At 40.3% G+C, this 15,565-nt stretch overlaps 1 protein-coding gene across 2 annotated transcripts in view; it reads left to right on the top strand.

Moving 5' to 3' along the window:
• top2b (DNA topoisomerase II beta) overlaps positions 1-15,565 on the top strand; it is a 33,084-nt gene that overhangs the window by 2,354 nt on the left and 15,165 nt on the right. For both annotated transcript variants that reach the window (XM_084379427.1, XM_084379426.1), the window contains exons 2-19: positions 156-320; positions 3,614-3,704; positions 5,725-5,788; positions 9,222-9,367; positions 9,465-9,562; positions 10,436-10,648; positions 10,773-10,946; positions 11,032-11,133; positions 11,224-11,361; positions 11,456-11,594; positions 12,142-12,299; positions 12,484-12,609; positions 12,703-12,813; positions 13,448-13,553; positions 13,669-13,778; positions 14,436-14,528; positions 15,015-15,129; positions 15,325-15,446. In XM_084379427.1, coding sequence (XP_084235553.1) covers positions 156-320; positions 3,614-3,704; positions 5,725-5,788; positions 9,222-9,367; positions 9,465-9,562; positions 10,436-10,648; positions 10,773-10,946; positions 11,032-11,133; positions 11,224-11,361; positions 11,456-11,594; positions 12,142-12,299; positions 12,484-12,609; positions 12,703-12,813; positions 13,448-13,553; positions 13,669-13,778; positions 14,436-14,528; positions 15,015-15,129; positions 15,325-15,446 — 2,271 coding nt within the window. The remainder of the gene's footprint in view (positions 1-155; positions 321-3,613; positions 3,705-5,724; positions 5,789-9,221; positions 9,368-9,464; positions 9,563-10,435; positions 10,649-10,772; positions 10,947-11,031; positions 11,134-11,223; positions 11,362-11,455; positions 11,595-12,141; positions 12,300-12,483; positions 12,610-12,702; positions 12,814-13,447; positions 13,554-13,668; positions 13,779-14,435; positions 14,529-15,014; positions 15,130-15,324; positions 15,447-15,565) is intronic.

Below are 15,565 nucleotides of genomic sequence, written 5' to 3'. Positions count from 1 at the left end.
TCCTACAATGATGGCCTGCAGCCAACAGGGCGTTCCCTCCACGGTGGTGAGCACTGATAATCTGCTGTCAACAGCATCATGTCATCTTCGTGCAGGTCCAGGGGTTTTAGCAGAGTTGTATGTGCATTAATAACAAAGAGATTTTTGGTAAACAGGAGGCTGCGAATGGCAGAGGTGATACCGGTAAGATGGAAGGGTCCAAGAAAGACAAGGCAGGCTCCAAGCTGTCTGTGGAGCGAGTGTACCAGAAGAAGACCCAGCTAGAGCACATTCTTCTCCGTCCAGACACATACATCGGCTCTGTGGAGCCCATCACCCAGGTAAGTCCACAGCAAACTGCCTTCCATTTACTTCAGGGACAGACTGAAGAGTCCCGTACAGACACACACTATAATTCAGTAATACTACTAATTTAACCTGTTGGCTTTATGCTACAAGAGTGCCTCTGCACATTTGTCTATAAAAGTTACTCTGGTGATCTGCCTACTGGGGACTCCATAACCTTTTAGTAACATTTTCTGCAGAGCCCAGGTGTGATCAAAAATAGTCTTTAGTGGACACTTCAGCTATTCCCACTGCTCTCTGTAAGTCCTTACAAAGTCTCATTCCAAACTGACAGATATACAATGTAATCGTAGCTGTTATTGAAATCATAGTTTGGGCCAAATGTAATATCCAAATTGCAGGAGCTGCAATTCTTTTTGCTTGTTTCATGCTTGATTGGTACAGACCACAGAAAACTTCACATCATGTCTGATCCCCCGATTGCAGTAGCTCTCAGAATAATTGCAATAGAATTTTTCATTCAGCCATAATCGTAACACATTAAAATCACATTTATAAAGCTGTGCGTACACCTGATTCTGTTTTATAAAATCCACAAAATTAATGTAGAATCAGAGAGACTCTAACTGCATCAGAATAGCTGCCATAACGTGCGACTGTTATGCATGGCTTTCGTCTTTTAGCTCTGCACATGTACTTTCGCGGTAATACCTCAGTGATTATTATTAGATGTAGGGGGGCTCATCAATGATAAATCAATAAAGCTAGAATTGAAACAGACTTTACAAAGTGCTTCAAATTCAGGATCAAATGAAAGGACCTTTGAACAAGAATTAATGGTTCAATGCAAATAGAAAAGAATAAAATTCATCACTCATAACTTAAAATACAGTTTATTAATGTGCCTCCATGTGACATTTCACTCAGCGCTGTGTAGACTGCAAAATAATAACACAGTCAGTGAAACTAACAAACAGCTTAAACAAGCAATGTAGATAAATGTGTGTATGCTGGTCTGAAGTATGGGTGAGGTGGGCACATTCTCACAGCGTGTTCTTCCTTTATAAATCCCAAGTTATGATTGGGATAAGGTGTAGTCATTGTTCTTGTAGACATTCATTGTTTATGTCCAACCCCAGGGATGGAGCTGTAGAGGCAGCTCATAGTATTAACTTTGTGATGGTGCTGACTGACAGCAGGAGGGAAGAGCTGTTAAGTTCAGACAAATAAGACGCACACACTCAATCAAACACCTATAATTCAGTTTGACATGACAAGAAGTGTTTGTTACTGGTGTAGGTCTATGTCTCTCAGTCTGGTCTGAATCTGAAAGTAAAACTGCTATCCCTCTTCACCGAGGAGGCGACAACAAGAAAGCTTAGCATGTTGTAGTAAACAAAGTCTTGTGCAATACGTAACCTCTTTTCTTGCTTGGTTTCCTGTGCTAAATATAGTCTGAGCATTGCAGCTGTATCTGTAACTGTCCTGTCCTGTGTGAACAAATACAGCACGGGACTCCTTCAAAACGGAAACCTGTTATGTATGTAAAAGTTCCTGTCCCTGTTTTGAATCTGTTCAAATTACAGATGAAAAATATCGTCAGTTTATTGAGTAATCAGTGGTGATTTTTATAATTGTGATTCAACTGATATAAAAAAAAAACTTAAATATTTGCTTGTTGCTTTTCAAATGAGAAGAGACTTACAGGTGCGGTCAAAAGTTTACATACACTTGTAAAGAAAATGTATATCATGACAGTCTTCACTTCCAATGATTTCTACAGCTCTCATGTTTCTGTGATGAATGAGTGGAACACAAACTACTTTGTCACAAAAACATTCGTAAAGATTGGTTCAATAATGAATTTAAAAAAGATCTTCTGAAAATGTGACCAAATCTGCTGGATCAAAAATATACATACAGTAATTTGAATAATCATGTTGGTGATTATAGAAAGTTGTGTGAATCAAATGTTCTTTGTAGCATGGCCTCTTAACTTCTACTGAGTGATTCTGATTGATAACAGCTGGTGACTTCTCTGGGCCCATTTTGACAGGGCTTGTTTGATACAGCCATTAGACTCAGCCACAAACACTACAATTGGAAAGTCTAAGGAGCTCAACATTGAGCTGACAGAGCACATTATTGATTTGAACAAGTCAGAAAGTCACTTGGAGCTATTTCAAAGTAGTTACATGTCCCAAGATCAACTGTACAAACAATTATTTGGAAGTATAAAGTACATGGCACAGTTGTTTCACTGCCACGAATAGAGAGAAAACACAAACTAGCACCTGCCTACCAACCAAAAACCACCAAAAAGCAAGTCTGCAATAAAGTAGAAGCTGCTGGAAGACAGGTGTCAGTGTCCACAAGTGTTTTTCACATCAACATGAGCTGAGAGGCTGCCTTGCTTTAGACGCAGCACCTTAAAGCTCGACTGAAGTTTGCTGCTGGAAGAAAACTCTGTGATCAGATGAAACAAACATTGAGTTCAGCCACAATGAGCAGCAATATGTTTAACCCATGGTTAAACATGGTGGTGGTAGTATTATATTTTGTTTCCTGTGGATCTCTTCAGTCAGAAGAAATTGTAATGCAGTTCTATAGCCCTTTTTTCCCCCCCAGTCTAAAGACAGCTCAAAGCATGTTACAACACTTGTCACATTCACACAGACATTCATACACTGATGGCAGTGAGCATCACTGGGATTCTTGTTCAAGGATACTTTGACATGCAGCTTGGGTAGCCAGAGAGTCGAACCAGCAACCTTCTGATTACTAGACGACCCACTCTACCTCCGGAGCTACTGCCACCCGGATTGGGTCTTGGGTGCAAATGGATGTTCCAACTGGATAAACACACATGGAAAGTGGTAAAGAACGGCTAAATCAGGCTACAATTGAGGTTTTGGAATGGCTTTCTAAAAGTCCTGACTTGAACCTCATCGAGAACATTTGGACTGTGCAGAAGAAACAAGTCTGTGCCAGGAAGCCAACAAATTTAGTTGAACTTCACCGATTCTGTCAAGAGGAGTTGTTAAAAATGAGCTGTAAACCCATAATAAATTCAGATTTGAAGCCATTCCATCACAGAAAAATGAGAGTTGTAGAAATCGTTGGAACTGAAGACTGTCATGATATAGATTTTCTTTTCAAGCGTATGTAAACTTTTGACCGCAACTGTATCATTGTGTTAAAAATTTTCGGCTGAATTATTAAAAGAATAATTGCTGTTCAATTGCTGTCAATAAACTAACACATGACTGTTTATGTACCTGCTCATGGGCATGCTTTCAGTTATGATTATTTGTGTCTTTTTTTACAGCAATTGTGGGTGTTTGATGAAGACATTGGAATGAATCAGAGAGAAGTCACCTACGTTCCTGGACTGTACAAAATCTTTGATGAAATTCTTGGTGAGTGTATCCACACTGTTCATCTTCCTTTGACACTCTAATCTGCACACTTAATATAAAGGTTCATTTGTCATCTGAGATTGTTCTTCTGTAACTGTAATATCAAAGGCGAATCACAGTCTGCTGTTGGCACTGCTCAGCAGCATTGAACTAGGCCTCGGATGAGATAAGTTTTCATGTCACACAATTGAATTTGTGTTTTTGGGTCTGTTGTTTGCAGAGTGAATGGAGACATTTGTAAAACATGTAAAATTGACTGAGAAATCCTTTCACTGGTTGTGGCAGAGCTGCAGTCTTATGTTCCCTAGGAAAGAACAAGCATACTTAGTCAGCTTTCCTCAGCAAAATGAAGGCAAATGAAGCAGTTGCACATTGTATCCATTACATGTTAGTTTAAATGACTCAGTGAAATGTGGGGGTGATGCTGTGCTTGATGCCTCTGATAGTAAAGTGCACTGATGATGCTGCTCAACACCGTGCTCTCCACATGGGAGCGGTAATGATTGCTTTCATTTCTGCAGCAAATTTGGCCCTCTGAGCCTGTGTGTTTTAAAAGGAGTTGGACTAATGACACACTTTCATTGTCTGGATATTACTGCTGACTGTGGCCATGTAATTACACAAGAGGCTCAGACCAGGGGCAGAAAATTAAGGCACAGTCACTCTCAACAGAACATAATAGAAGTTAAACCTCCCCATCACAATGTATTTCTTTTTTTGGTCACTGAATTAAACCATGTAGACTACATAATTCTCATTGAATTACATTTATATCCACATTGTACATAGTTTTATCCAGATAGAAGCATGTTGTTGTTTTTTGCAGGAAAGGTGATCATTTCTTCTCTTATTCTTTCTTATCAATTCACGTGTTAGACATAGTTTCTTGTTTTGTTTGACTATATGTCCAACACTCATAGATATTCAGTTTATAGTGATAAAAACATAACAACAGCAAATCCTTTCACTGGAGGAGCTACAGCTAAAGAATGTTGCACATTTTTGCTCTGAAAGATAGATGACGTAATTCACAATTTCATCACAAAAGTCAAAATTGAATTTCTTTTGATTGACTTATCAATTAATTAAAAAAACATTTCCTGGTCTAGTGCCTACACAATCTCCAACAATGCTGTTCTGTATCAAGTTGTTTGAGTTTGAAATCTCGTTTTTCACCTTGGAACAATAATCTTTACTCAATGTTCACTAGCTAGCTTTTTCTTTATCTCATGTTCTCCATCAGACTGTAGATGCAGTTGGACCTTGAGTTAAAGTTATTTTGTTACAAAGTTAAATGTGATTTTTCTACATATAAAGAAAAATGTGATTAACAGATACAGGAGATTGTACAAGTCATAGAAGATCCAACACACTTATTTATTGGTAATATCTCTTTTTTGTGGTTGTATACACGCATCGGCCTCAGGCTGGACAACGTATACAGTTATAATTCTTATTGGCCTGGTGAGTTTGGTGACAACATGTAACTCCCAGCATAGCTCAACATAATTTACACCTGACCAGAGCTCTAATCAGCCAAATCAATTGAAAACACCAGTGTGAATGTGCAGGGTTGTGAATTTGACCCTCCTGTAAGGACTCACTGTAGCAGTGATGCTTTATATCCTTTTTTTATTTAGTGTAGCACTGAAATGGCAAGCAAATTATTTAGCACTGGCTTTCAAGTTAACTATCCTTTAAATCATTTATCAAGCAAAAAAGTTGGTCATTCTCTGCTTCCAGCTTCTCAAATGTCAGACTTTGCTGCCCTTTTCTGCACTGTTAGTTAGACAAGACGAGACATTTGAGCCACATTGTAATCTGTTAAATTCTAAGGAGAACTCTTTGGTATTTTCTGGCATATTACAGACTATGCAAGTTATTGAAAAATTGATTGAAAGATCAATATATGATGAAAATAATCATTAGTTGTTGATAAAGTTCATTTATTATGTAAGCACCAGGTTGGATCCTTCTGTATGTATAACTTTTTATGTTCTTGTTATTTTCTTCCTGACAGTCAATGCAGCGGACAACAAACAAAGAGACAAGAATATGACTGGCATTAAGATCACCATTGATCCGTGAGTACAGTGCTTCATGATATAATTACTAAAAACAAAGTAGTGTGTACCATGCACTAAATACTGTATATCACCTTAGCATGTTGGATTTGGACTTCAAGGAGAATTCCGGTTATTTGACACCTGGACCTTATTTATAGGTGGGTGTGTGCTGGTATACTCACACAGACGATTGTAGCGCAGCTCGGAGTCCTTCGGAAGTTATTTACATCCAACCGATCGTGACCGCAGCTCACCGGGGCCACGGCAACGGAGCTTTTAAATATGAGTTATCTGCCGCGAAACTCGCTCATTTTACCTACATTTTGTCATAAATGGTCAGTGTTATCATCATGTTAGCTCAGCTAGCTTGTTGTCGTCTTCACCCAAACAAACTTTTGATGACGTCATAGGCATGCGCCGCCAAAACTCAGCTGTTTCACTTTGTTTTCGTCGGCTATTTCTGTGCAACATGGCAGAATATTTATCTGATGTAGAGGTGTCTCTTGAGGTTCTGACGCTGTGGTTGCTTGCCTTTTTTCTTTGGCTTCGTGGGAATAAAGTCCTCCGGAGCGAAGTGAGCACTGCAGACCCGATGACTCGCCCGCTTCAATTCTTCCACTTCAATATTCGTATCCATTTTGAGCGCAACAAGCCAGAGCTTTAGTAACTCCGGGTAGTCCAAAGGAAGCCGGTGGAAGCTGAACTTTGACGAACTAGTCATTTTGTTTGGACAAAGTGGAAATACACAATGGCGAACCATGTTTGTAGCAGTGCAGCCGAGCGTAAAACAGCGTGGACGGCACGGTACAAAGAGTATCAGCTGAGTTTTGGCGGCGCATGCCTATGACGTCATCAAAAGTTTGTTTGGGTGAAGACGACAACAAGCTAGCTGAGCTAACATGATGATAACACTGACCATTTATGACAAAATGTAGGTAAAATGAGCGAGTTTCGCGGCAGATAACTCATATTTAAAAGCTCCGTTGCCGTGGCCCCGGTGAGCTGCGGTCACGATCGGTTGGATGTAAATAACTTCCGAAGGACTCCGAGCTGCGCTACAATCGTCTGTGTGAGTATACCAGCACACACCCACCTATAAATAAGGTCCAGGTGTCAAATAACCGGAATTCTCCTTTAAATCAGGTTGTATAATTTAGAGTTGTTCCGATTCTGATAGCAGTATCGAAAATGCAGGTATCAGTATCAGCGAGTACGTGAGTCTATGCACCGATCCGATACTACATAATTTAGAAACAAGACCCTGCTGCTTCCCAGTTAACTCTGTTAACTCTGCTTAACATTACACACTGGAAAATTGGTTATTCTTTGCTGCTCTAAAAGCTGTGTTGCCCCTGGCAACTACTGTTTTTAGAGCGGCGAAGAAGAAGTTGATTTCATGTGAGTCAGGCGGAGCTAGCAACATGTCAGCTATTTGGCAGTATTTTACTCTGGATAGCCCCACCAGTAAAACGGCCACATGTTCAGTATGCAAGGCTGTAATTTGGAGGGGTGGCATGATTGTTTCCAATTTCAACACCAGCAACCTTATAAAGCATTTGAAGACTCATCACGTGAAAGAGCATAACGAAATTGCTCTCCCCAAACTTTATGAGACAGTGAGGAAACACATTTCATGTAGGCTGAAAGACGTGTGGGCAGTTCACTACTGACATTAGGACCTCCGACATGTGTCCCATGTCTTTGTCTGCACACTGGGTGGACACAGTATCGCTGTCAACATTTGCCCTTCAAAGTGCGGTGCTGCAAGGAAACTAGTTCTGTGAGTAAGTTTTAAGGGAATTATTTACTCCTAGAGTTATTGAATTTGCTGTTGCACTACTGTTTCAAACGATTCTATTTAAAAAATGGCTGAACTTTAAAAGTTTCTAAAGGAATTGTTATGTATTCCTAGAGTTTCTTTATTTGTTCTTTTTGGTTATGACTGGCTGTCAAAATAGATGATACAAGAATGTTGTATGGCAATCATTCTCTGCAAGGTTTTACCTGAGCCAAAAAAATCTTCTTTTTTTTAGCACGCACTGGTATCAGATTGGTACTTGTATCGGCTGATACCCAAAGCCAGGGTGTCTGAATCGGAATCGGTAAGGAAAAAATGGTGTTGGAACATCTCCAGTATAAATGATACCATTAGCCCAGCCGCACTGAGGTCTCTGGTGCTAATGTGGTTTTATAGACATATTAATGCTCATCTCTACAGCTCCCTCAGCCTGTTTGTGGGTGAGCTTTTTTGTGTCATTATTTTGAGTAACCACAAACCTAACTGCATCACATCATATCAGACGTAGGGGGCCACTGATAGTCACAGAGTTTGCATTGCACAACTTCACTACCTTGTTTTTGGTAGAATGCAGTCCCTTCAATACATTCATGCCCAGATGCAGACCCATAACCACCAAACTTGAAGCCTACTGAATCAGGGTTAATATTGCATGATACAAAGAAGCCATACATGAACCATGCTAAAACTAAATACTAAAATGTGCAAAATCGTTGTTTAAATCAAAATCTCTTTAATGAAAGACTCTGTGAACAACATTTAGAATCTGATTACATATTAAACTGCGTTTCCACTGAAATACTTTAAGTATAGTAGCCTTTGTACCCTGCGCAACCCCTGGTACCTGTACCTTAACGGCAGATCTGCTGTGCATTTCCACTGTGAACAGTACCCTTAAATATAGGCGGGGTTGTTAACTGGCCTACTGCGGGGTAACCGCTTGCACTTTTCCAGCAGTAGGGAAACAACAGGGGAGTCTTACATCTTAACAAGCTTCTGCATTTATTAACAGACATGCTGTGACCTGCACTGTATGTTACTGTCCAACTGACAGTGCATACGAACTGATAACCTTTTTGCACTCTGCTCTGCTCGCAGTCATCGTCGATTTTCAGCTGCTCGTTCACTCTTTCTCGACTACTCGCTCCTTACGCTCTGCCACTCTCTCTTTTGCTCATCCAGACAATCCCTACACACAGCACACACATATAATTGTTAATTTTATGAAAGGAAACAAGCTTTACCCAAGAAAAAGGCTGCAGGCAGTGAGACAGAAGACAGCTGAAAAAGCAGGAAGTGAAATCCTACTTCATAGCACAGAGGACTGGTATTTTTGAGTGCAGTGTTTTACTTCCACCATTGGATCAGTGTGCTAGGTACTTAAACAGAAGGGTGATGAAAACAGGACGGTACAGAATGGTTGATTCGGTACCATCCACAACTTTTGAAAATGGAAACACAACTCAAAAATAACCGTTTTAAAGTGGAGCAAACCAAACTGGACTGCTCGGTCAAGGAAATATTTCACTTTGGTACCAAAGTATTCAAAGATTCAACGCCCAGTCCTACACAATATATTTTAGATTGTGTGTGTTCACATCCTTTTCATAAAGTGTCTGTTACTAATCTTGCCCTTTATTCTTCCTCCATCAGTGAGTCAAACACCATTTCTATATGGAACAATGGTAAAGGAATACCTGTGGTGGAGCACAAGGATGAGAAGATGTACGTCCCAGCTCTCATTTTCGGTCACCTGCTCACCTCCAGCAACTATGATGATGATGAGAAAAAGGTCACAGGTGAGAGGAGCCATATTGACATCTTCATCAGTGGTTATTGAAGTTCATGTATGTTGCTAACTGCTGTCTGCAATACTAACTGTTTGTTTGGCCACAGGTGGAAGGAATGGTTATGGTGCTAAACTGTGCAACATCTTCAGTACCAAGTTCACTGTGGAAACTGCCTGCAAGGAATACAGACACAGTTTCAAACAGGTAAGGATGTCTCTTCTGTTAAAGGTGCTCTGATAGTTTGATGTTACGACACCATTGAACAAATGACACCAGGGTCGAATGTTCATGGAAAGGATTGATTTTAAATCAAGACTACAATTCCCAGCACTTGTTTTTTACTCGTCTATTTACTGTAAATGGCAGAACTTCTGCAATTTACCCTATAGATTGTGACCAGAACTAAGTGATAGTGTTATAAAGTGTATTAAATGCAAATACTTCCACTGTACTAAAAGATAAACTGTCTGTAATAATGATGTGTTTGCCTTCCTTTCTTCTGAAAGCTCAAGCTTTATTTTTGCAATTAGATCAGTGCATATTTCCTGTTTTGTACTGTAAGGAGACGGTAAAATCAGCACATTTCCTGTAAGTAGAACAAGGTGTTCACAGGCTGCAGAAGCTGCTAATGTGCATTGTGCTCTATTACAATCTCAATGTTTTAATAATCCCCCGAGGCCACAGTCTTTTTTGTTTGATCAGATTGTAGCTCATTTCAATACAAAAATGTAATGCAATACCAATACCATATCAATACCAGTGTCACATTTGCTGTTTTATAGGGTTTTGATATGTTGTCATACCTGAGGTAAGGTTTTATATATTATCACCCTCCAGGGCTGTATGGGCACAACTGTTGAACCATCAGGTGTTTAATATCACAGTGGTTTGGGAGATAGACTAAATGCACTCTAGTAACTGTATAGTAACAGTGGTTGAGATGATTGTGCATATGCCTTTGTACATTAGATTGTTCATTACATTTTGAATAATAAAATGAAGTCTTTACAAGTGGATATGACAATGTATGGCAACAGCAGGTATGTGTGTATGTTACCATTTGTTTACCTTCCTCAGACGTGGCAGAACAACATGAGCAAGACTTCTGACCCCAAGATCAAGTTCTTTGACGGGGATGATTTCACCTGCGTGACCTTCCAGCCAGACCTGGACAAGTTCAAGATGGAGAAACTGGACAAGGATATTGTAGCACTCCTTACCCGCAGAGCATATGATGTAGCTGGCTCCTGTAAGGGGGTTAAAGTCACTTTCAACGGGAAAAAATTACCTGTAAGTCTCAATGTTTTAATGTCATTACAGTTGATGTGTTTTTGAGGTATCAGCCACTGTGTTATTGTCCATGCCTGAATATATTATTAAACCTAACCTGTATCTGTCCTGTCTGTCACCAAAGGTGACTGGGTTCCGCAGCTATGTGGATCTGTATGTGAAGGATAAACTGGATGAGACTGGTGTGGCGCTTAAGGTGGTGAATGAGACTGTGAATGATCGGTGGGAGGTTTGCCTCACCATGAGCGAGAAGGGATTCCAACAAATCAGCTTTGTTAACAGCATCGCCACCACCAAGGTGAAAAACTGGCAGAAACACAGTTTTACTCTTTGCTTCTATGTTAACTCATACCACTTCTAACACAGGCTATGTATTTTTTCAGGGTGGCAGACATGTTGACTATGTAGTGGACCAGATAGTGGCCAAACTTATTGAAGTGGTGAAGAAGAAGAATAAGGCAGGAGTGTCCGTCAAACCTTTCCAGGTGGGTTAACAAGTTATTCAATGCAGTATTTCTAACGCAAGATGGTTTCATAACGGAAAATGATGAGCCTTCCTTTCATTGGTGCTTCAGGTGAAGAACCACATCTGGGTGTTTGTAAACGCACTGATCGAGAACCCCTCCTTTGACTCCCAGACCAAGGAGAACATGACACTCCAGACCAAGAGCTTCGGGTCCAAGTGCCTTCTGTCAGACAAGTTTGTCAGAGCTGTAAGAAAACTCCTCACACTGTTTTTGGTTTCTCATGTAAAATGAAAGGATTTCTTTCTTTGTCACTCACTGAGCATCACTCTCTCTTTATCAGGCAACAAACTGTGGGATCGTTGAGAGTATACTCAACTGGGTAAAGTTCAAGGCTCAGACGCAGCTGAATAAGAAGTGCTCATCTGTGAAGCACAGCAAGATCAAAGGCATCCCCAAGCTCGACGACGCCAATGACGCTGGTGTGTTAACAGTGTGATTAACTATTAATGTGTAACAGAATGTTTAGTACTGATGACAGAGCTGTGGTTGTTTCCTCTTAAACTAAATATAAAACATTGCTTTGGAGTACTGAGAGAGGTTTACAGAGCACATTAATAATTAATATTGGTTAAGAAATGGTGCTCAAAAGGCTTTAAAAAGCTTCAGGAGTGCATCATTTACACATGATGGGTATTAATTTAATCATGATATATGTAATATAGTTTTAATCTACACTCTTGGGGGTAGAATAAGGAATAGGGATCAGAGCCTTTTATTTACCTTGAGCCTGAGCTCAGTAGAGTTTATTATTTATGAGTGTATTTTGCCAACCTCTGTCAGATTTCAGACTTGCAACGCTTCGCCCCAAATCATTTTCCACATTCACACACTCTAGTTGTCACTTTAGTATGGAGTGAAATGCTCACACTGTAGGCTGATGTAAAGGAGGGCAGCGTTTCAGCTTAGCAAAACTAAACGTATATACAGAGTGATTAAATAATCAATTTTCCCATTACCACGTCCTAGGTGGCAAACACTCCTCTGAATGCACACTGATCCTTACTGAGGGAGACTCAGCCAAGTCTCTGGCTGTCTCTGGACTGGGAGTCATTGGGCGTGACCGATACGGGGTGTTCCCTCTGAGAGGAAAGATCCTGAATGTGCGAGAGGCAACACACAAGCAGGTATCAGACTGGATCATTGTTAAATGTATAAAGTGATAAGAGCCACAGCATGCCGACTTTTTTGGAATCGTGGTTGTAGTCTGTGTGAGCTCCTTTGCTGGAGGCATCTACCCACAGTTTTTATGAGTAAGCTTTGTTTCAGTTATGCAAAATCAATGAATTGGGATTTATTCTTTCTCAACAGATAATGGAAAATGCTGAGATTAACAACATCATCAAAATTGTCGGCCTCCAGTACAAAAAGAGCTATGATGACCCAGAGTCGCTGAGGAGTCTGCGCTATGGCAGGATCATGATCATGACGGATCAGGTGACCTTCCTCGTGGACACTCAGCATACGGTTTTAGTATAATTATATCCAGTGGTTTGATCAGTAGTTCTAACATTTCTCATCCTATCACAGGATCAAGATGGCTCCCACATCAAAGGTCTTCTTATCAACTTCTTCCACCACAACTGGCCATCCCTACTGAAACACACATTCCTGGAGGAGTTTATCACACCCATTGTCAAAGTAAAGAAGACACACAGTCAACATATAAAAAAAAATACACTGATATTTCACTGAGGAGGAGCGCTGCTGCGCATCCCTCTGTGTGTGCACAGATCAGGCGGACGGGTCATAAAAAGCATCATCCTGATCAATAACGGTGGGATGAGAGGGGCGAAACACATCTTCAATAAGGAAAATATTAATGACATTACCTGCCATGATCCTCCAGCAGTAGAAATGATATGTGTATCTCTGCATTAACGTGCATTTGCGCACGAGGAACAGCTGATAAACAGCTCATAAAATGATCGGTTTGTATTTCATGTTAATTAATGTTCTGTGTTCTTTTACACATAGAACACACACAGTTCAGATTCATACACTGACATAGTTTGGAGTGAAGCAGCTGTCCTGATAAATCCTGAGATCCTCTCTCTCATGATCATAAAATCAGAGCATATATACATTGTGAACCTGCCTGTGTAGGCACATCTGACAACTTAACTGCTTTTTGTTGGCGCAGTGAAGTTAGCAATCCGCCATCAGTGCACCTGACCACACCTCACTTTAAGACCAGTAGGTGTAAGTGCATTTGCTATTTACACAATGTAGGTGCTGGGATTTAACCTCATTCATGGCAATTTGTTGTCTTTAGGTGACCAAGAACAAGCAGGAGCTGGCCTTCTACAGCATTCCAGAGTTTGATGAGTGGAAGAAACAGACAGACAACTATAAAACCTGGCATATAAAGTACTACAAAGGTTTGCTGCTCCAGTATTTAAATATCAACATACACTTTGCAGATAAAATTCTGTATATATGCTAAAGTTCTTCTCTTCTGTTGTTTGATTCAAATATGGTAAATTTGTGTTCCAGGTTTGGGTACAAGTACAAGCAAAGAGGCAAAAGAATACTTCGCTGACATGGAGAAGCATCGCATCACATTCAGATACAGCGGTGCAGAGGACGATGCTGCCATCACTCTGGTGAATTTAATGCTACAGTTAGATACTGTTCTGTAGGGGAATGGAACTGTGAAAAATATCTTGTAATACAACACAAAACGGCTCCTCTCTGATGTCCTCAGCATCTTACATCATCTCTTACATCTGTGGCGGGGATATTCCTTTGTATTGCTTTACACTGTACAGGTGGCCTCTGAGTGTATGTTGCATATTTAATAAATATATTGGTACAGGAACAAGACACCCATAGTGCATGTGTGTCAAAACATTATGGGATAAATCACATTCATAAGTATGTGTAGTCTAAGGGATAGTTTTTTGACACTCTTATATATTTATATATATATTAAACCAGAGACTTGGCAACAAAGCAACTTTTGGCAACTTTTATCAGTTTCTTATCTGCTCAACAAAAACTTGCTTTTTATCAAACAGAAAAGCCTCTTTAATGTTCAGTATGGTCTAAACAAATCCATCTGTACAGGAACTATGCTTTAAAAAATTAGGATAAATAAAATGGACAAATTATGATTTAGATTGGAACATGTCTTACCAAAAATAAAGATGATAGCTAGCAAGCGGTTAGTACTTTGATACTCTGTGCTTTGTTCCACACCAAGAAACACAGTGTGCAGTAAATGGAGACTGAGCTGCAGTGTTGTTTTGTTTTATCTCCAGGCATTTAGTAAGAAGAAGACAGATGACAGAAAGGAGTGGTTGACTAATTTCATGGAGGACAGACGGCAGAGGAGAATGCACGGGTTGCCGGAGGTTTGTGGCTTTGCTTAAAGTTGAGTGTGGCAATGATGAAAGAAGAAATACGAGGTGTGTGTGTGTGTGTGTGTGTGTGTGTGTGTGTGTGTGTGTGTGTGTGTGTGTGTGTGTGTGTGTGTGTGTGTGTGTGTGTGTGTGTGTGTGTGTGTGTGTGTGTGTGTGTGTGTGTGTGTGTGTGTGTGTGTGTGTGTGTGTGTGTGTGTGCGCCTGAAGATGGTCGGTTATGTGTGTACTGCTCTTAATGTGGAAATCCTCTGGACAAACTCTGATTAGGTAGATTCTGTGTGGTTTGTGTCAGATATTATTCAAGTGTCCCTAAAATAAGTTTTACAAACCATCAACAAATAGATGTGTTGACAGTTTGTAAAACTTTCAGAGGGCTTATTTCTGTGCTAAAATATATCTAAAACTACTCTGATGAAACATAAAGCTGATCGAAGTATGTGTATTAACTTTGCTATAAATTGTTTTGTTTGTTTTCAGCAATACCTGTATGGAACTCAGGCTAGGCACCTCTCCTACAACGACTTCATCAACAAAGAGCTGATTCTGTTCTCCAACTCTGACAATGAGAGATCCATCCCATCCTTGGTCGATGGTTTGTACTCTCCCCTCATCTCTTGTTTGGTGTGCTACTTTGTGTTGGGATTTTCCTTTTCCTTTGGCCAGACTTGTTATAACCACAGCTCTATGTTCAGACTCTAGAAAAATGTTTTCTCTCTGCCTCTGTTTGGTAGTTGGGAAAATTGCTCAAACGTCTTAAAACATGATTGGATGTGTGTGTTGTTTCCAGGTTTAAAGCCAGGCCAGAGGAAGGTGCTGTTCACCTGCATGAAGAGAAACGACAAGAGGGAAGTGAAGGTAGCACAGCTGGCTGGTTCAGTGGCAGAGATGTCTGCCTACCATCACGGAGAGGTACAGTCAACTCTGTGTGATGTGACACAGTGAACTGAGAGTAATTCTAACAATTACCTGCTTTTATGAGCCAACATGTGTTATTGCAGTGATTCTGTATTCTGTTCACTACCACTAAC

The sequence above is a fragment of the Pagrus pagrus genome (genome assembly GCF_965226575.1).
Source record: "Pagrus pagrus genome assembly, chromosome: 17".
Classification (NCBI taxonomy): Eukaryota; Metazoa; Chordata; class Actinopteri; order Spariformes; family Sparidae; genus Pagrus; species Pagrus pagrus.
This window is presented reverse-complemented; position numbering and strand designations above follow the sequence as displayed.